The sequence below is a fragment of the Lissotriton vulgaris genome, chromosome 1_1 (genome assembly GCF_964263255.1).
Source record: "Lissotriton vulgaris chromosome 1_1, aLisVul1.2, whole genome shotgun sequence".
Lineage (NCBI taxonomy): Eukaryota > Metazoa > Chordata > Amphibia > Caudata > Salamandridae > Lissotriton > Lissotriton vulgaris.
This window is the reverse complement of record NC_141685.1, coordinates 1,351,998,924-1,352,021,258: the sequence shown is the minus strand read 5'-3', so window position 1 is coordinate 1,352,021,258 and position 22,335 is coordinate 1,351,998,924. Positions and strand designations below refer to the sequence as shown.

Here is a 22,335-nt window from a genome sequence, read left to right as displayed (position 1 = left end):
GCAGAAGTGGCTTTGATGGCGTGTGATGTTACTGTTTAAAGTCAGCTTGCTACTTCCCAGTCCAAACCACCCCTGTGACGCATTTTCCTAGGGCATCCAGTGGTCACTGGGCATTATTATGTGGGGTACTGTTATTGATCACTGGAGTCCCAGGGCCAAAGAACTGGTGCATTTTTTTAACCAAATCACTGTCTTTAGGGACTTGACTAGGTAACAGTAACAAAGGAAATAAATCAATACTTACTTATGTGAATGGAGAGGGTTAGAAACAGATTCATTAGAACACAATAATTAACACCCTTGTAAGTGCTTTACTTCAGAAAAAGACAAAAACATTTATCAACGGGTAAGTGAAAAAAGAATCTGCTGGTATTTGTCTATATAGTAGTGTTTAACTTTTGAAGCACCATCTGAGGGTGAGATTTGACCTCAAAGGTCATTATTGCTCCTTACATTTAGACACTAGATTTCTGATCAAAATTGGCGCTCTGAGAAACTCTGTATTATGGGACTATGGTTATGAAGAGAACGGATTTGTTCTAAACCTACACCAGTTTTCACAGGAACTGGTGAAGCTAGTTTTTAGGGGTGGGTGCCTGCTCACCACTGAAAAAATCTTTACCATTAATGGTAGCTTCTGAGGTAAGAGCCCCCAATCTTTTCAGTACTCTTGCTGGGAACTGGCTACATGTGTTCCAATAAAAAAAAAATGACTGAGTTGTAGAATCTCTGGTTCCCCATGGCAGACAGCAATGACCAGACCCTTAGTCACCACTAACTTCATCACAGGATCTCCTGATACAGAAGGGATGATTCAGTCTAAGCACTGCCCTCTTTGGCTAATGCCTAGTGAACTCCATCCACATTGATGCCATCAACTGGAGAAGGAAACCTAGCTGCTTTGTTCCCTAACAAACATTTTACAATGGGTACAAAATAGAAAGGTACAGTAATGCTAAGCATCCCTATGCTGACCAACAGGCATTTGATTGGGGAAAAAACCTTGTGTTTATCTAAGCGTATGCTTTTGAAACAGCACAGGGATTATTTGCCATGGCTGAAGCTTATTAGTGACCCAGTACCACTTGAATTGTGGATTATGTTTAAGGTCAGTTGACTCCAATGCAGAAACGTACAACCATGGTCATGCTGCTTAAACCTATAGTCTGGCTATGCATCATCATTATGACTCAAGGACTTTTTACCACTCCATGATAGGCCTCCTCAAATAGGTACAGAAACCTAGGAGAACTGGTTCACAGTGTGCATTTCACAAACACCTTACAATACATGGACGTTTAAGAAACAACATCATTGTGGGCAGGATACTCTGCAACCAGAAACTTCAACACCACCGACCAAAAACTCACAATGAACCTTTTTTTATAGAAAATAGCAGCATTTAATGGAAAATGTACTAATGATGGTGCTCACAGCTCACCCTCTGCAGTCCTGAGAAAATGAACTGGCTTAGCAGAGGTTTGGTATTTTTTAAAGGAACAGATTCTGGCTTAAGCTGCCACTAGATGTCAAGTAGTTTAAAGAAGTTGCCACGTTGTTTCCCCTTTTCATTTTCTCTTCTTCCCCTTCTGTGCAGGAGGATCAGGGGTCTTTCCCTCTGCCAACAACAGGTCCTTTTTCAGCTCCAGGAGTTTTGACACTTCCACATCGACCAACGACTTTTCAGCTTTTTGAGTTTTCAGCTCCCGCACCAGGATCCCCTAAATATTGCAAAAAGAAAAGAAAATATGTGGAGTTTACATAGATGGCACTTCAAAATACTATCTAGTTAGTGTACAGTGGTGAACCTTAAAGGTGGTCAAGAGGATAAACTAGAATTGGAACCACACTCCTGAATCCTTGATATGCCCTGACCACCTCACCTCTTTGGCTCACTTGAATACACAGTGCATCTTAAATAAAGCATGATTTGAACTTAATATTAATTGTGTGACCTAAAAATAGCTCTAAGAAAATAAAGTCAATTAAGGTTTAAAAATATTTGACCATATTTGTGTGTGAGCGGTGCAGTCAAGTGTTGCAATACACATTTACAAAGTCGCCCAGTACTTTAGTTGTTATGGAATCCCCAGCCATTCATTGGTTTACATCTACAGTTAAAGATGCACTTTCAAAACCTATTTGCACAGTCAGGGCGTACACACTTAAATTTTAAAACACACAACAATAAAATCCACAACTTCCAGGAGTGCTAAAGAAGAACTTGCAGCCACATGCATCAAAGGAAATTGCATTAGCAAACGGTGCAAATCGCAAAATTCGGCCGTTTGCAAATGCAATTTCCATTTTTGGGATGCATTAACATTAGGTAATTTTCACAATTTAAGAAATCGCAAAATTGCGATTTCTTAAATTGCGATTGCATTTCAATGCATCAAACTCTGAAAATTTGCGAATTCGCAAATAAGAGGAGCAAATTACCATGAAGTTGACCTTCATGGTAATTTGGAAAAACTTTGAAAAATGCACTAAAGTGCATTTTTCAAAGTTCCATTTTACAAACACACATGCCCTTGGGGCACGTGAGTGTACAAAATGTACTTCTAAGCAGATTTCAGGGGTTCGACAGGGTGTCCTTTGGACACCACTGCACCCTTAAATTTGCATTCCTAATTTGCAAATTTCTAATGTTGAATTGCAAATTAAGAATGTCTTTCCATTCATTCCTATGGGCCTCTAGGCCCATAGGAATGGATGGGGAAGTATTCCTTAAGTGCGGTTCTCAATTAGAGAATCGCAATTAAGGAATTTTAAGAAATCGCTATTTTTATAGCGATTTCTTGATGCATTGCAGTTTGCAATTCCTTAATTGCGATTCCTTATTTTTCGCAATTAAGGAATCGCAAAATGCAATATTGATGCATGTGCCTGTTGGTCACTTACCTGTAAGAATGGTTTTGCAGCGTGAAGCTCTTCTAGAATCACATGCGGTGCATTATTTGACCACCTAATGGTTGGGTCTGGAAGTATTCACTTACAAACGTTTTCTAATTATACTTCCACATAGGCAGAGTACATATGATTCACTATGACATGAACTATAAGCTGACAATGCCTGTTAATGTAACCTCCATTTTAGATTTTTTTTGTCCTCTGTGCTGTATTCTCCTCATTCGTTCAGGAGGCGGAGAGGTCACATGAATCTAGAACAGCTTAAAGATGCAAAAAACTTTCTTACAGGTTTTGTTCACAGTGTAAAGCTCGGCAAGAGCTCACGCTGTGCAGTGATTAATTAGTGGTGCAATTTCCCTTTGGAGGGCAGTGTGAAGCGGGAGTGATTACTAAATAAATACCTTAGCACCAACTGTATTACCACTGCTTCTGTATCTAAACAAGTATTTCGTGTTTTTTTACGAATATGCATTTGGCTGACCTTGACACTGTTATTCATATGTCTCAAAGATACATTAGACATAAAGGACAATGTTGCTCCCTTTTTCTCAACTCAGGTGCCCTCTTGACCTACAGCAGTAGATTTACTCGCTAAATCAAAGTATATCTGTACAGTTTGAACTACCCACTGGGCAATAGTCCCTTTAGTCATTGCTGTACCCAATGCCTGTAGTACATGCGCTACAAAAAATTGCTTAAGCTTTCCGATATCCTTTGGCTCGTGTGCAAAATATATTACATCTCTTTTTACATCCAACATATGTAATGCTTTATCTGCAGCATTTTTTAGCTTTTGAAAAAAAGGATGGTAACTGTATTGGCTGATTACCATAACAAGGCAAAATCACTTTCGTTATACATTTTGGGTGCTATCACATAATGACCTTGCCATTTAAAATAGTGAAATATGGTTCTTGAACCATAAACACTTGTATTTTGCTTGCCATTAATAACTAGGTAATGGCAATTAAGAATGCTGATATGAAATTAAATGTTTTAAAGGTGGTTGATGCATCAATTCAAAAGTTGGTCCCTTAAATGATGCTCACATTATATTCAAATTCTGTTGCTGTAGGGGAACCGCATGTGGAGGATAGAGTAGTTTCTGTCCTGTTACTCCAGTTCTGTAGTAGGGGTATCTCTATTATAGTCATAATCTAGTGAATAGTCCCGCCTATGTGCTTGGACCCCGGAGCAATCAAAAATAATCTCTCAAGGTGTCGAAAAATGCAGCACTGCACAGACACTTAAGAGAGAATTAAAGACAGATAATGCAGCCTATAAAACCAGGCTACACTGTCCAGTACTTCAACTAGAAATTCCACCAAAAATCCACAAACAGCAAAGTCTGTCCAGATTTCCCTTGCCTCAGCAGCAAAACCCCTCTGGAATGATAGAGAGGAAGACCTGGACAGACAAGCCCCATAGGCTGCCATTATGTGGCTCAGAACAGGATACTGTGCCTTTAAGAGAACTTTCCAGAACTTCACAGTATCCCAGAATGCACTGCAGGTCCCTTTTACTTTCAGTTCTTTTTGAAGGCGTAACACGCCAGACCTGTAGCATTCCTTACATGAATATCTCGCTCTCCACCGGGGAGGAGGGCGGGCGCTTATGACTACAACAGAGATACCCCTACTACAGAACTGGAGTTACAGGACAGAAACTACTCCTTCTGTAGTAGGGGATCTCTGTGTATAGTCATAATCTAGTGAATAGAATGGCAAGCCTATCCCCACACCAAAGCGGCGGTGGAGAACAAGAATTAACACCACTATTGTGCGAACAGATTTCGCAGCGAAGCCTGCCCAACCTGAGCGTCTGCCCTGGCATCAGTGTCCAGGCAGTAATGCTTAGCAGTGGCGTCACTAGGGGGGTGCGGGGGGTGCGGACCGCACCGGGTGACACCCATCATGGGGTGACACCAATCTGGTTAAGGTTACGGAGCTCCTGTAGGGGCTTGCGCCGCGCGCGATGGACGTAAAGACGCATAAAGAGAAGACATTGCTTTGTTACTGTCCTATTCCCCAAGCTTCAGTCTCTTTAAGAGGGTACAAGTTATGTAAGCATGCATCCGTGAAGTCAGGTTGTGAGCGACGGGAACATTAAAGAGAAGAAAAGATGGCGTGGTTTTACTCTTACAAATTAGCTGTGTGTTAAAGCACGTGCATCCTGTTAAAAGAAGAAGGTTTGCAATTTTTTATTTACATCGATTTCTTGCTTGGCATTGTGAAACAGGTAGTTTTGCCTTTTGCATTTTTTCAACTAAATTTCCTGGCGCTCCTCAAAGGAACTTGGCAAACACAGACATTTTTAAAGCTGAGTGCAACTTGCTGGCATGCAGATCTGGTAATTTCAGAAGACAACAACAATCGTTGTTCTGCAAGAGAGAAACCCACGGGTCGACGTCACCGAACCACGGAAACCCAAATGGTGGATCCTCGAACTGTCAGGTACAGATGTCGGTACGGGAATCACAGAGGCCCAAAACATGCCACCGGCATTGTGCTACTTTTTGTGGAGCAACTCGGCTGTGAAATACAGTCCTGTCATAGACCCCCTGCCTAATTGTGCCCTATCCACTTACTGGGACCAGCGTCGAACTGGACCAGAAAGTAGAAGCTGGCACAAAAATGAAAAATGAAAGTGGTCCTCATTAGCGAAAGAGATAAATAAAAACAAATTGGATCCGTTCTGCAAATCGGGGTAGTTTTGTATTTATAAAGAACATGCTGTATAGGTGGAGTGCATGGATTTGTGCTTGTTTCAGGCAATCTGTGTCTTATTGTCAGAGAAATGTAAAGAAAAACTATCCTAGTAACAGTCAAAAACGTCTCACCCACCGACCTGTCAGACCAGCCCTTCTGGCTGGTCTGCCCCGTACAGGTAATGCCCCCCCTACCATAAGTAGGTGTTTCAGGAAGTCACGGGTTCTGCCACGGAAATATGATGCACTTTCGGTTCCCTTCACAGGGAAGGGTAGAGTGACATCATATGCATTGCATATGCCACCTCTGTGCCATCTCAACGTGAACGGAGGGCCAAGATGGGTCATGAGTGAAAATCGATGGGCCTCGGTACCTTCCATTTGTGCCAGTTGCACAACGGAATCTCCCAGTAGTTGTTACTGAGTTTAGGTTTGTTAAATATCACTGCGCTGCATCAGTTTTCCTATAAGGACCCTAAAGTACTGATAGGCTCCAAGCGATTGCCAGAAATAGTCCACTCATTGGGTTTTCCAACAAGAAGACATTTACCACTTCAAAGCCCCTAAACCAATCTGTTAATACAAAGGTATTTATTTAAAATCATGTCCCCCTGAGAGCCTCCGCCCTGCAATCTCCCAACAAAAAAGTCACATGCGGGCTCCAAATTCTGCGAAGGCATTCGAGTTTGAGTAAGACTTTGCCAGCTACCAGCCACCGCCCTCCCCTCAGGTGTGCTAGCCCTTCTGGCCAGCTTTGTTCTTTCTAAACTCCCAAACTGTGGTGTGGAAGGGATGCAGCGAGACGCTGCTGAGATCACAAGACCCCTCAATAGTGATGTAGCCAGGAGCAGGGGCCCGTGCGCCCTTGTCATGGGAGACAAGTGCAGTGTGACCCGGCGAGCATGGCATTAAGCTTCTACCTTGTGGGGTGTAATGGCCCCTGCTATGATCTGGTAGCCATCTGTGGTAGGTGAGTCTGTTGCAGTAAATCCCAGCGCCTCCATTATCCGGGCGTTTAGACATATAGGTAGAGCTGCCAAGTTGTCCTCTCTGTGCACTTTGTGGACACCAGTTGTGCACCGGCGTATTTTTGTCTCCTAATAGATTGATTGGTCGTACTGGTGGAAGGTCAGAGGAAGTCAGGAGGGTGCAGAGAGTGAATTACTGTCTCTCACTGACGGTCAGTGTGAGTCACAGGCACTGCACGACAGGCCGAGGGCACTGGGTTCGGCGGTGGTAAAGAGCGACCCCTTGTGGACATTGATTCAGCTGGGAGGGGGGTGTATACCCAGAGAACGCAAATTTGGCACTCCATCTGCTCTGGGCCACCGTCCACCTCAGTCACTTCTATCCATTGATGTAAGAAAGCACTCCGGGTTAATGCTCCTACTGCAGAGATCTGATGGTCTCAGATTCAAGCTTGGGTGGGCTACCTGCGGCTAGCGGCTAGAGCTGCCCACTTTGGAGCTGCAAACTAGGTTCGGATCCCGGCCACAGCTCATCAGCCTGTGATTCTGGGCAAATCACTAAACTTTTCCTGCGGAGGAGGTCCATGCGGTAAGTCGTGAGGGGGGTGACACCACATGAGTTCCCCGCACCGGGTGACACCAACCCTAGTGACGCCACTGATGCTTAGCAAAGGTATGGACCGACTTCCAAGTGGCCGCCTTGCAGATTTCTGGAATTGGAACATTACGGAGCAAAGCAGTGGTGGCAGCTTTGCCCCTGGTGGAATGAGCCTTAGGTTTACCCTCTAAGGTCCTATTAGCTTTTTGGTAACACAGCTGTATGCAGGACACAATCCACCTAGAAATGGATTGTTTAAAGGTAGCAAGACCCGTCCTGACTGATCCATAATTGATAAACAATTGGTCTGACCTACGAATATCTTTGGTCTTATCCAGATAAAATTTCAACACCCTCCTAACATCCAGGGAATGTAAAGACCTTTCCGCTGGAGATGAAGGATTCTGAAAAAACATAGGCAAAGTTATGGTCTGGTTGACATGAAAATCAGAAATAACTTTGGGAAGAAATTTAGGGTGAGTACGCATAACAACCTTAGCAGCATGAAATACAGTATAAGGTTCTTGGCAACACAACGCCTGAATTTCACTGACCCTGCGGGCCGATGTAATGGCCATGAGGAACGCCGCCTTCCAGGACAGGTGCTGCAACGAAGCCTTATGAATAGGTTCAAAAGGCTCCTTCATCAATCTGGACAGCACCACATTCAATTCCCATGAAGGCGAAGGAAGCCGGACAGGAGGGAATACTTTCTTCAAGCCTTCCAAAAAATCTTTGATCACAGGGATCTGGAAGAAGGAAGTCTGTGAAGGGCATTTCCTGTAGGCAGTCAATGCAGCGAGATGAACCTTAATGGAATGAACATTAAGGCCAGACTGCGCCAATTGTAGAAGGTAAGGAAGGATGACATCTTCCTTGCACGTCGTCAGGTCATAGTTCTTGGACTTGTACCAGATACAGAACCTCTTCCACTTGTAAGCATAGGAAGTCCGAGTGGAAGGTCGCTTAGCCTCCTTCAGTATGTCCATGCAATCTTCGGGTAGATTCAAATGGCCATATTGCACTATCTCAGGAGCCATGCCGCCAAACTCAAAGACGAGAGGTTGGGGTGCAACATCTGCCCCCGAACTTCGTGAGAAGGTCCGGCCTGCACGCAGCCGTATGTGCGGAAGGAGAGACCGGTGAAGCAGGTCCGTGAACCACCACTGCCTGGGCCATTCCGGGGCAATCAGGATCATCCACGCCCTGGACTGGGACGGCTTGATGAGCACCCCCGGAATCAGGGGAATGGGTGGAAAAGCATACAGAAAGCTGTTCGACCAGTTGATCCATAGCGCATTCCCCAGCGTCCCTTGCTGGTAGTACCTGGAGGCGAAGTCTCGGCATTTGCGGTTTTCGGCGGTGGCGAACAGATCTAGGTCTGGAGTCCCCCACCTTGCGAAGACTTCTCCTAGTACTTCGTCGTTTATGACCCATTCGTGGTTTTCCTGAATCAGTCTGCTCATGTGTCCGCCTGAACATTCTGTACACCTGGCAGATGGGTAGCCGTTATTGTCAGACCTCTGGCCACAAGCCAGTGCCAGATCGCCTGCGTCTCCTGCAACAGAGTGCGTGATCTCGAGCCCCCCTGCTTGTTGAGGTAATACATCGTGGTCGTATTGTCCGTCTGTACAAGCAGAGAGTTGGTCTGGAAGGACGGATGAAAGGCCTTCAGTGCCAAGTGAACAGCTCTGAGTTCCAGGAAATTGATGTGATTCGTGGACTCCATTGGGGACCACGTTCCTTGAATCTGTAAGTCTCCGGAGTGCGCCCCCCAACCGTGGAGAGAAGCATCCGTCACGATAGTCTAAGTGGGAATGTCCTTGTGGAAGGGAACCCCTCTGAGGAGATTCTCTGCTGAACACCACCACTTCAGAGACTGAAGAGCATGCAGAGACAGTCGTATCTTGTCATCCCAAGACCCTTTCCTCTGATCCCACTGATCCTTCAAGCACTCCTGCAACGGTCTCATGTGCAGTCGTGCGTGTGGCGTTAGGAAGATACAAGAGGCCATCGATCCCAGTAGAGAAGACACCGTCCTCACTGTTGTAGATGGAGTGGTCATAAGAGCCTGAGCCTTCCAAAGGAGTGATAATCGTCGCTCCTCTGAAGGAGACACGCTTGCTGACAGCGTATTGATGAAGGCTCCCAAGTACTGAATGCACTGGACCGGAGTCGGGACAGACTTGGACATGTTGATGTGCAACCCCAGCTTGTTCAAGAGAACGCACATCTTCTGGAAGTGTGCTTGAGCTTCCGAGAAGGAGGAGGCTTTGATCAACCAATCGTCCAGGTACGGGTAGACAAACGCCTTGTTCTTCCTGAGGTGTGCTGCTACCACTGCCATGCACTTCGAGAATGTTCTTGGCACAGACTTCAGTCCGAATGGCAGTACTGTGTACTGATAATGATTGGCGCAGATTTAGAATCGCAGGAACTTCCTGTGTTTGTGTGCAATGGGCACATGGAAGTACGCATCTTGTAGGTCTATAGCACATGGCTAGTCTCCCTGTTGCGACTGAGGATAAATCTGATGCAATGACAGCATGCGAAACTTCTCTCTGCGAATCCACTTGTTTGCCTGACGCAAATCCAGAATGGGCCTGAACTCGTTCTTGTCCTTCTTGCGAACCAGGAAGAAATGGGAGTACAGACCTCTTCCTCTTTGAGACAGAGGTAAGACTTCTATCGCCCTTTTCCTTATCAGGATATCGGCCTCCGCCTGGCGCTCGCTCAGCTGACACTGCGCGCTGACCGGAGGAATTGATGGAGGCGGGCTGGTGAACCGAAGCCTGTATCCATTGCAAACAATATTCAGCACCCACTTGTCCTGAGTAATTTTTCTCCACTCTGCCAGAAAAAGTTGAACACTTCCCCCCACCGGAGTGGGTAACAGATGCAGGGGAATTAATCGCTCAGGGCCTAGACCCGGCCGGGCCTTTGGTCGCTGCTGCTGACTGTTGGCCGCCTCTGCCTTTCTGGCGCTTCTGGAACGGTCTTCGGAACTGCAGCTTTTGTTGCTGCTGCTGTCCCGAAGTCTGGCCACGCCCTCTGCCCTGTCCACCGAACCGTCTCTGGAACGGGCGGTAAGATTTCTTGGTATCCTTGGGCTTTTCCAGACCCACAGCCGTGAGCGTTTCGGCCTCCGCCTTCATGCGGGCCATTTTGTCATCTGCATGTTTTCCAAACAGGGTTTCGCCAGAGAATGGTAAATTGGCAACCCTTTGTTTTGAGTCAGGCTTCAGCGACGTGAGGCGGAGCCAGGCGTGTCTTCGCTGGTTAACTCCATGGCAGTAACCATACGCCACCAGGAGGGAAGAATCGGCTGCAGCACTGATGACCTTATTCGCCATCTTCGGCCGAGGTGGTGTATAAACCACCGAGTACACCGAGCCCGGTGACTTCTTCGGGGGAGGGGACTGCGAACCAGCCCCTCCAGTCGGTGATCGCCGTCTCCAGCGTCCTCCCCCAGATCCAGCGTGACTGCTGGCGCCAGAACTCCTTCTGCGCCGCTTAGGAGAGTTGGAAAGTCTCCGAGACGCTAATCTCTTTCTTCTCGATGTCGAGCGTCGCTTCTCCGGCGTCGATCGTCGCCCCCGCGACTCCGGCGTCGAACACCGCCTCCGCCGAGCGCTTCTTCCTCGACGCCGAACGCCACCTCCGCGATGTCGAACGTTCAGTCCTCGACGACGAGCGTCGACTCCTTTTCGACGCCGACCACTTTCTCGAGGTCCTCGACGTCGAGGATCCCCTCGACGCCGACCGTCTTCTCGATGGCGACCGGCGGTATCGCCTCGACGGCGAGCGCCGATGCCTGCCGCTCTTTATTCAACGCTGACGTCGACGAATCCGTCGACGGTGATCTCGACGGTGGCCTACCCAGGCCCTTCGACGTCGATCCTTCACGCCGTCTCGACCCGGAGCCCCGGGGAGATGGGGAACACACCGTCATCATCCCTCTCGACGTCGTCGTCGATGCAATCGATGCCGACGGAGACCGGGACCTTTTGCTGGGCTTCCTGCCTCTGGGGAGCCCCCCAGAGGCCTCAGCAGGGGCAGAGGGAGCCTTCCCAGCCTGCCCAGACCCACCTGCAGCCTGCAGTCGTCTCTCCTCTAGGTCTTGAAGCCTGCTTTTCAGCCTTTCCCTCAGGGTCCTTGCTGAAAAGGTCTGGCAGATGTCACATTCTTCAGGGGCATGTGCAGCAGGGGGACAGAGGATGCAGATGTCGTGTGGATCCGACTTGGACTTCTTACTTCCACATTCTGGGCACTTGTCGAAGAGAGCAGGCATTTTAGAGCCCTAAAAAGCCTGAACAAATACACAGAAGTGAAGAAAAACACCAAGCACACAAAATGAAACACTTTTAAAACACCAAAAGTGCACAAAATTCCAATAAACCCTTGAAAAAGGGAGAGCTCGATGCTCCAGGGTCCTGTTAGCAGGAGCCGGAAAAAAGAACTGAAAGTAAAAGGGACCTGCAGTGCATTCTGGGATACTGTGAAGTTCTGGAAAGTTCTCTTAAAGGCACAGTATCCTGTTCTGAGCCACATAATGGCAGCCTATGGGGCTTGTCTGTCCAGGTCTTCCTCTCTATCATTCCAGAGGGGTTTTGCTGCTGAGGCAAGGGAAATCTGGACAGACTTTGCTGTTTGTGGATTTTTGGTGGAATTTCTAGTTGAAGTACTGGACAGTGTAGCCTGGTTTTATAGGGTGCATTATCTGTCTTTAATTCTCTCTTAAGTGTCTGTGCGGTGCTGCATTTTTCGACACCTTAAGAGATTATTTTTGATTGCTCCGGGGTCCACGCACATGGGCGGGACTATTTACTAGATTATGACTATACACAGAGATCCCCTACTACAGAAATAACCTTTTAGCCCCCTCTAGGAAATGTATGATCACTGATATGGAAAACATTTGTTGTCTATTTATACTCCTATTAGTAGCTGCAACAGCTAGTAATTTGATCTCTTAAACAGGCATAGCTAAGCTTGCAATCTAATAGGTGTGTCAAGTGCCTCATATCGTAGATTCATCTTCTAATCATTGTTTCAGCTTATTACTTGTAAGCTTGTCCATTTCAATGCACAACACTATCTAAAATATGGTTTTCGGGCTTCTTTTATAATACTTAATTTTTCAGGGGTGTCCAGATGACTGTTTTCTTCTACGTCAGTAGCCAAGCAACTAATTGCAGATCCTTTAGATTTGGGTGAAAAAACTTCCCCTATTGGAATGTTAGAGTGTCATTGTGCTTTGGAATCTTGCCTCGCACATTCTGCATTTGATGTGAATGCCATATTTATGAAGGCCACTTCAGCATCACTAGGATGAATGATTTGTATGAAATGTAGACTTTCTCGCATTGTTGAAATCAGTGGTATGGGGGAAAAGCACAAGTGAATCTTCTGCACCCGTTTATTTCCCTCCGACATAGGACGGTGTTGCCTGGAGTCAAAGATTTGGCAATTCCTATTTTACACAGTTGCGGCAAAATGTATGTATGGTGTGTCCCAATGTAGGAAAAGCAAATCCAAACGTGACTGCTTTAATTCCAACTCTTTTTCTACGGTAGGAACATGACAGGAGACTATTGTGTGATGTTCCTTGCAACTGCCCATCCCTAATGTGCCAGGTTAGTTTTGATAATGGGTAAAAGATTGTGCCCCCTATTTGTTAAGGTAAAACATTGCAGTTGTTTTGACTTTTGAGAACTGTGCACTCCAGTTGAGAATTTGACTTTGAGAAGCTTATGAGTAGGACAGTTGCTAAGTGTGCTAGATAGAGTCTGTTTTATCCCTTCGTGTGGGAACCGACAACCCTTATTTTGAGCACTTCCATGCGTCCACTTTATCATACATGTGATACATAGCTTAAAATGGCTTGTGGAGCTGGTGCATTTTTTTTGTTCAATCTTATTTGTTACAAAAAATAGATTATTTCAGTCCCCTTGCATGATAGCTCAACCACTCCCGTATTGGTCTTGTATGTAAACTTGCATTTGGAATACAGTGGCTGCACAAAGCCATTATGCAACGTCAAACCTACCCTTAATGTCAGAGATTGAGACATCTGGTAAATGAGAATGTGCTCCTCCAAATGCCTTCACCCTTCCAATGTTGGGTAGACCATCGCCATCACCGTGTCTAATTCAGTCCCACAAAAGTCTCTTTTCTGGCAAGAGGCTAGAGTTTCATCTAATTGACTAACTCTCAAGTCACACAACAGAACCACCAGTACGTTCTGTTGACATTGCTGGAATGAGTTCACCTTTACCAGAAAATCGTCCAGATAAAAATACACATGAATAATTTACTGTCTCAGGTGTGCAAATACCACTGCCAGTGTTTTCATATACACTCCTGGTGCGGACCTTATGCCAAATGGTAAGATTTTGAACTGGCAATATTTCCCCATCATAACAAACCTGAGATACTTCCAGTGTGCCGGATTCATGGGAATATGAAAGAAGGGGGTCTGTAAGATCTGTCACTGCTAAAGAGTTTTTCAACAGTGGCATGACCTCTAGAAGGGGTTTTATTTGGAACCTTTGTGTTTTGATTAATCTAGTCACAAACAACAGATTTATGAGTGCTCACAATGTTAGCGAGGTAAGATTCAGCATCAAACTGTATACCGATTATACTCGCCTTTCACCAGAGTGGAACATTTTCTATTGCGCTTTTTTAGAGCAATTTTTGTATCTCTTGCTAAAAAATGTGTATTTGCTCTTTTTTATACTTATTGTGATTTTGACACGATTCTTGGTGGCGTTTATGTGAACTCTATAAAGTAACAGGATCTGCTTAGGTTTAGCCCCCACGTATCTGTTACAAACTCAGTTGATGAAAAAGTCCAATATTCTGCCCCCTACTCGTATGTTGAGTATTCTGCATAATAAATTCATGTTTTTATAGCTGTGGTAGATCCTCTTGAGCTGTTTCTCTATCACACAAAGTGTGTTAGATTTTATCGTACTATTGCCAATGTGATAGAGTAAAAAGTTCGTTCCCCAGCCCCATTTTTTTGTCTGTGAAACTGATGTGTATGGCTGGTAACCTTAGCCTCTTCTTCCTGGAGAGCCTCCCTTTTAAATTTGCCTTTACCTGTATGCATTGCTCCCATTTCTTTGGCTGTTTTCTTTTCCTTTAGGGCTCGTCCCTTTCCTATTCCGCAGGAATAGTAAAAGAGCCCTAATGCAGCCAAACCATTTCTTAAGGCCAAGGGCTCTCCCCAGAGGATTTTGGGAAGTGCACGCCTCGTGCACGAGCTTGCCTGAGCCTTCTGCCTATCAGCCTGCCAGTTCTCCTCCCCTAATTATTCACTTCACTCACTCTGGCTCTTCAAAGGCTCTGCTCCCCGCCCCCGCCTGCACTTCACAGCCGCTTGCCTTCTGTCCCTTAATCTCCCAGTGACTCCCCCTCACCTCTCCCACTCCACTGCCTCAGGCCCCCACCATTTGCTCTTCTTTGAGTGCTTGCTTTTCAGACACTTTATTCTCTTTTTTTTTCTTCAAGCGCTCCGCGAGAGTGCAGGTTTTATACACTTGTCTTCTGTGTATGCTTCTCTAGGACCCCTCCTCCCCACCCCAGCGCATGTTGCTTTAAATCCCAGAGTGCTTCTGCCCAACCTCCGCTCCACACTGCTGTATCTGTGTGTACCTAATGTGAGCACCAGTTGCGTTACACAAGATCACATCCATTTACTAAGCACATGAAGATTAGGTGATGTGCCCAAGATCACATGATGTTGAGCCGATGCTGGGACTGGAACCTGGTTCCCCAGTTCTGAAGTCAGCAGCCATGATAGTAACGCCACGTCCTCCTCTTAGACAGGTCATGCCATGCTTTGTCCGTAAGGTAAATAAATATGATTTGCCAGTCTCTCTCTCCTGTGCAGACCCTGTTTTTGTGTCTCTTTTTGTCACTGCCTGAGCCCGCCAGCTCCCACCTAACGCTCTATCACATTACTGTCGAACCCATTGGCTGAGGAGAGTGACTGGCTACTGTTGATGTCAATCACGTTGATGAAATCTACAGGTCCATCTGGTAAAGTGCGAGCCAAGCAGCAGCGCAGTGACTACAGCTCTTGCTAAGAGCCAGCTCGGGGGTTTCAAGAGGCCCAGGGCTCATTCTGTTACACTTTGCGGATATGCTTGCACTGGGAACGTGAGTGTTTAAGCGCGATTGACTTAATTCAGCTGGGATGATAATGGAATAATAAAGTGGCTGTGAGAAAAGAACATTTGTTTTCTTAAATTTGTTTGGAGCGACCGAAGAACGTTTGGTCTGTGTTGTCCCTGTGGTATTCGAATGCCTCTCATGTTTTCATTTTCGTTTTCTTTCAATGGTTTATTTCTTGCCCTTTAAATTCAGCGCTCGGAAGTGAGTTAAGCGGCTTCTTGTGAAAGAGAAATGATCTAAATAAATAAATGAATGTGTGATTGCACAAAAAGGAAGTTGTGGTCATTGGAATGAATACATTAAATTAATAAACTTTTTGGTGCATCACAGGCAAGACAATTACCCCTGTATTGCTCACCTCTTCCTGTTTATTGCAAGCGCAGTTAAGCGCACACAGCGACTCCAAGGTTGTTCACTGTTTAATGCAGGATTTTTTTTTATTTAGGATTTTCACCCACACCACAAACCTTCATAATCAGGTTATTTATTTCATGTTTACTTCCTGGGAGAAAAAAAGGTGGTGGAAATGGTCCCAACCATTTCTTCAGAATCACTCGAAATTCCTCTTGTATTTGTTTACGTTGGGTGCAGTGTTAATTAATGTTCATGTTTTGTTTACTCTGCTTCCCATTACAGCCAGTGGTCACACAGCCTTTCGTACAAATAATATAAATTATAATATAGTAGGCAGAGATGCCCAGCAGCATAGTCAGGCTTGTTTTCTTCAAGTTGTCCCCTTAATTTAAGTGTAAGGCTTGCAAATTAAAATAAAAACATAGATAAGAACGGAAAGACACGCCCCTTTCACGTGCCCCTGGTTGTAAAAGGAAGTGACACATAGGTTGAAAGCCTACAGCACGTGTTGTGCACATGAAAGTGACAATGCGGAAACAAAGCGGCTGGCTGCTCTGGAGTCTGCAGAGATCTTATCGGCGCTAGAACAGTCTCCACCACAAATGGGCCCCAAACACTGTTGATCGCACAAAGTGGCCATATGTTAAAGTGATGCTGATACTCTAATAGACGTTTTCCACTTTGAATTCTCACAGCTCTGCCCAGAAGAGAAACGTTTTCCTTTCAAACTGATTTGCCCGATGCTGTTCTATTCACTTTAATCCTGAATGTGAATTCCTGCTTGCATACAATAATATTGTATTTGTGCACACAAACGAAATGGATGTGTTATACATGAAATAAATGCACATTTGAATCGTTCATTAAGGATAAAAGCATATTTGCAAATTAATTTGACAGAGTGCCTGTGTCAACCAGGGAGGCCTTGAGGACAAATAGCTGGGCTTTCAGAAACTTGTTCCTATTTTTCAGAGACTGAGCAACTTCTGCTCCAATTTTACGATTGCCCCAAAAAGGTATATCAATAATATTCTATTGTACTTCAGGTTTCAACTCAGACATTTTTTAACAATCCATGCCTACCCAGTACACCATTGATGTTTTCAAAGTCAGTTGTGTGCAATACTAATCTCAGGGATTAGTTGGCAGTGGTTCCTCCCTCTTCTAATATTTCTTTCAACCTCTTTTGGGTCCTTCTAAAAGATTTTTTTTATTAAATCTTCATTTGCATTCATTGTTGGTGGGCATATCTATTAAGTAGAATTAGCTATGCACCACTCATAATAAACGGCTACAAAAAAAGAGGCCTCAGCAGTATTTGGACACAGCTTGGTCGTGGAAAAACAAAAATATATTCATGAAAGCACGATTCGGAATATTGCCAGGAGAATCCCATGCACTACCTTGGAAAATACCTAAAAACAACATATTGTGTTGGTTGTGCAAAGCCGGAGAGGAAAACATTATACATCTTCTGTGCCTCTGTCCAGAACTAAAAAACAAAAGACTAACTCTATTAAAAAGTCTATTTAAAGAAAGAGCGATAAGGACCTGCAGACAAGCATTACTTCAGTGTCTTTGCCCAGATGATGTATCCATTAATTCTGCTTTTACTAAATTTTTAATAATTGCATGGAAAAAATTAGAATGATACAATATCAATCGTCATATTGACTATATTCTCCGTTAATCTTTTAAACATATGAACTTGTTTCATTTAAAACAGTTTTTACATTGTAAGAGTGTATAATTTGAATGTTTACCTCTATTTAAAAAGCAATTTTAATGAACTGTTGAAATTGAAATGTCCATTTACTCTTTGTAATGATTTTAAATAATGAATCAATAAACTACTACTATTACTACTATGCACCGGATGTATGACGTTACAACGCATACTTATTCAACGCACACCATTACAACACATTTTTTACAACGCAGGATCCTTTACAACGAAAGCCTTTACAACGCATGACATTACATAGCAGATGCTATTACAACACATGCCATTACAACGTAAGTCTAGGTAAGTATATTATTTTTTTTAACAAATGTAATTAATAAATATTTACTTAATTTTATTTTTTTTAATTAATTTTTTATTAAGATATTTGTAAATATATTTATAGATTTTTTTTAAATAGTGTAGGTGTTTAAAAATAATATACAAAATCCAGTTAGTGTAAAACCCAAACCCAGCCCTGAACCCTAAAAATACCCCTGCACCCCATAACCCAAACCCAGCCCTGAACCCTAAAAATACCCCTGTACCCCATAACCCAAACCCAGCCCTGAACCCTAAAAATACCCCTGTACCCCATAACCTAAACCCAGCCCTGAACGCTAAAAATACCCCTGTACCCCATAACCCAAACCCAGCCCTGAACCCTAAAAATACCCCTGTACCCCATAACCCAAACCCAGCCCTGAACCCTAAAAATACCCCTGTACCCCATAACCCAAACCTGAACCCTAAAAATACCCCTGTACCCCATAACGCAAACCCAGCCCTGAACCCTAATACCCCTGTACCCCATAACCCAAAACTATATATATAAAATTACTTAAATTAATTAATTTAATTTATTTTGTTTAAATAAAATGATATACTTACCTATACTTACGTTGTAATGGCATGCGTTGTAATAGCATCTGCTATGTAATGTCTTGCGTTGTAAAGGCATTCGTTGTAAAGGATCCTGCGTTGTAATGGTGTGCGTTGAAAACGTATGCGTTGTAAAAGTTGCGTTGAAACGGTTGTATACCCTGTGCACCACTCAGTGCCAGCCACTCTCCCTATTTTCTAACTAATAGCCTCCAACCTCTTATGATCCTCGTCTGATGGTGGCCTTCGTGTAGCTGGGAATTGCACCCTCTTTCTTGCTACGAGTCCTCTAGGGAAAGGTGGTGTGCTTAAAACCTCTCTCCCGTGCTGTAATATGCGTGTTAACATGAATAAATATTGTTTTTCCTGATGTAGAGGCCTTCTAACTTCTTACATGTTTCTCCATGTATCTCAATCTGTACCCTAAAAGAAACACCTGCACTGAAATGTCATCTGAAGGGGATGATCTGGAAGGTAGTAGTCTACCTTCGCCTGTGTAGAATCTGCATTGACATATTCTCATAAAGCTTCTTCCTCCTGAATATCACGCAGAGCGTCCCTTTATCTGCATCCTGGTGTATAAGTGACAGTTTCTCTCCATTTGCCTCTTCTGGTTCATGCTCCGGCTCTGAGATGTCTGGTATGCTACTTTTATCTTTCCATTTTGAATGTTTTGTCTCCTCTCTTGGTTTCTTTATCACAAAGCGGTTTGGTCATTCGCGTGAAGTAATAGTTTTAACAAAATATTTTTTTCCTTTATGGGCATTTTCAATCTCTACTTTGAGTGCCCTTTTTACTTCTCAATGTTGGTTAAGTTGTATTCCCTTGCTGTTTTTTCTTCAAAGCCAACTGACCGTCTTTCCCATTTCAAGCTCGATTGTCTTCGACAGTCAAGTTGGTACCCTCAGACAAATTCTTAGAGTGGCATTGTCTTTGGACCCAGTAGAAAGGGATGCATGAAAACACTCTTCGACTTGCTGTTTTGTCAGGGTTGAGTGTTTGTCTTTGTGTAACAGTGTTAATACTGCCAGTCAAGGAAGTAATCAACTGCCCCCAAGTCTCCAGTTCCCGTTCTGTTGTACCTATTAATGGGGGATAGTTAGTCTCAAATACATTTTTGGGATCTCTAGTTATCCGAACACCCAGGTATTTAATATACTGATTGGACCAGGGAAATGGGAGCATACAATCCCAGACCTCCACTTCATTTCATGGGAGGGTTAGGTTCAGGACTTTGAATAGCTCATAGTTAATTTTATAGCCTGATACCCATTTGAAAGGTTTAAAGGGGGGGGGGGTCAGAATTTCTGGGAGGGCTGGCTGCGGGGTCCCCAAAGTAAGCATACTTCTTGGACCGGGGAAATGGAAGCATACATTCCAAGACCTCCACTTAATTTCCTGGGAGAGTTAGGTCAGGACTTTGAATGGCTCATAGTTAATTGTATAGCCTGATTCCCATTTAAAAGGTTTAAAGGGGAGGGGTCAATATTTCTGGGAGGGAATCCAAAGTAAGCAACCTATCATCAGCGTATACAAAAATCTTATAGTTCTGGGAGACTAATTTAATGCCTGTGTCCTCCTCTGATTGCCGCATCTACTATGCCAAGGGCTCCATAAACAGGGTGAACAGGAGGGGCAAATGGGGCACCTCTGCCCTGTTCCTCTTTGTAGACCACATGTGAACAAGGTAAGGCCATTGAAGGCTACTCTAGCTGTATGATTCGAGTAGTTTGAAAAAAACATCCTCAAGAAGAGTGGACCAAAGTCATCTGCAATAGAGTAGGACATAATAAAGACCAATCCTCTTGGTCAAAAGCCTTTTCCGCATCACAAGACAGGGGAATCATGGGCATCTTTTAGAGCATGGCCTTTTGAACCAGGTGGTTTACCACCCTAGTACTGTTGTGTTTTTGTTGCCCTGAGGAAAAACGTCATTGTTGTGGGAGGCCAGATTTTTCGTATATAATTTAGCGTCAATATTAAAAAGCGCAGAAGGGTGATATGAGATATACAGTCTAGAATAATTACCAGTTTTAGGGAGGAGTGATATAATCACCTCCCTGTCAGAAGTTGTTGTTACTTAATTGGCAGTTAAAAAGGTGCTAATTTCTGAGCAAAAGTCTTGGCCCGGGGATTTAAGCTTTAGTGTTTTAATTTCTGCCAGTACGTCCATCTGTATCAGTTTTTCCAATCCTTCCTACTGAATTTGTGTTACTCTAGGAAGGTGGACCGGACGTAAATAGGCGAGTTGTTTGTACAGGGAACTAGCCTCCCCGTATACAAGTTAGAATAAGACAGGCTAAATTTGTCTGTATCGTTAATATTCACCTCATCAGTAGGTGGATACATTTCCTTTATGTAGTCTTTTTGCTATTTGCCCCACAGAACTCTAGCCAATTGGGTGGCTACCTGATCTTTTGTGAAAAAAAACCCTTTTTTCCAAGTGCAACAGGGAGAGTTCATCTTGGTTGTATACAGTACGTGAAGTTGGTCCCAGGCTGCAACTAGCTTCTGTGTAATCTGTAAGGAGGGGTGACACAATTGTTCGCTTTCAAAATTACCATCCTCTTTTTCTAGCTGTTGGACCTCCAAATGCGGAAGGTGATTAGCCATCAACGTGCCTGTGACCACGACTTTAAAGGCATCCAAGACCATATCCTCCAAGACCTCGCCTCCCACATTCAGCGTGAGGTGTTCATCTATTTGGTGATTGAGTTCATCATGCACCAAGGGATCTCTCAGTAATGAGGGATGAAGCTGCCAACCTGGATGCTGTTTATCGGCTCCCATTTCTAGTTGGGTAGTTACTGGGACTCGGTCCGGAAACCACAATTGTGGTAAAGTCTTTAGAACGCAGCTTGGCTAAGGGGGCTTTGCTAACTAACACGGTCTATTCAGAGTGGGCCTGATAGACAGGACAGTAATAGGTGTAGTCTGTGTTCATGTTGTGCAGTTCTCTCCATGTATCCCTCAAATTCAGTTCAGCAAGTGTTGTCTGTAAGTTCATTAAGAAGGTACCTGTGCGGCTCAGTTGCCCAACCTCTCTGTCTGTTTTTGTTAGGGTCCCAAACCATGTTAAAGTGTTCCGTTAGAATAATCCCTCGATTTGCTAACCCTGCCAGTTTCTATAAGAAGTGTAGGAGATATGCATCCTGGGCAGTGTCAGGGCTATTAAAAGTAGCCAGAGTAGTTTGATGACTATGCAGAGTACCACGTAAATGAGATAGCAGCCCTCCTTATCCGATTTAATGTCACTGACTAAAAATGGTAGGATACACATAAAGAGAAGGGCAACTCCATGTTCCTTAGCAGTGGCCGAAGAGTGAAATGCTATAGGTATGCTCTGTGACTCAATTTACTATGGTCCTCTTTTAGTAAGTGATCCGCAATTTCTTTTCTCAAGCTACACACACAAAGATTCTCCCTGCAAGAGCGGTTGTCAAGATCCTAAAGCTTAACTAGGACATTTTGCAGATATTGATCAGCGGCCTGGGGATCTCGAGAATCCTGCATCGGGCAGGCCTCCAGCTAATCCATTTTGGTTTCCAAGTAGAATACTCTTGGTCCAACTGAGTCAATATCAGTTTGAAGCTCTTAGATCATAGAGCCAAGGTTCCCTCTCATCGCACCTAAACTATTCTATATATCCGGTCTTAATTCTTCCCGTAAAACTTTGTTTCTTTTTCCCCTCCATGTTCATATACATGGTGAAGAGAGGTTGCGCAAGTATGTATGGGGCGCGCACATCTAATTTTTATTTTAGTTGCTTGGGATGGATTCTCTGTTTTCTAATTGTGAGCAAAATACGAACTGTACACTACATAAGCGTGCATAGTACAGGCTTACATTTTGCTTTGTGGTACAAAAGGGGGTGGCAATGGATGGAGCATCTGAACCAATCAAACACTCACACCCAGTCAAAAGATCTGGGTTTAATCCATCACCGTTCTTTAGCCCACTCTGCCATCCCAGTTCAGACATGGCTATATGCAAATCAGTCTGACCC

General features: G+C 44.3%; 1 protein-coding gene across 2 annotated transcripts in view; it reads right to left on the bottom strand.

Moving 5' to 3' along the window:
* Positions 1–1,378: 1,378 nt before the first annotated feature.
* Positions 1,379–22,335, bottom strand: part of MARS1 (methionyl-tRNA synthetase 1) — a 231,318-nt gene continuing 210,361 nt past the window's right edge. For both annotated transcript variants that reach the window (XM_086966633.1, XM_086966626.1), the window contains one exon: positions 1,379–1,721. In XM_086966633.1, coding sequence (XP_086822759.1) covers positions 1,569–1,721 — 153 coding nt within the window. In that variant the 3' untranslated portion in view covers positions 1,379–1,568. The remainder of the gene's footprint in view (positions 1,722–22,335) is intronic.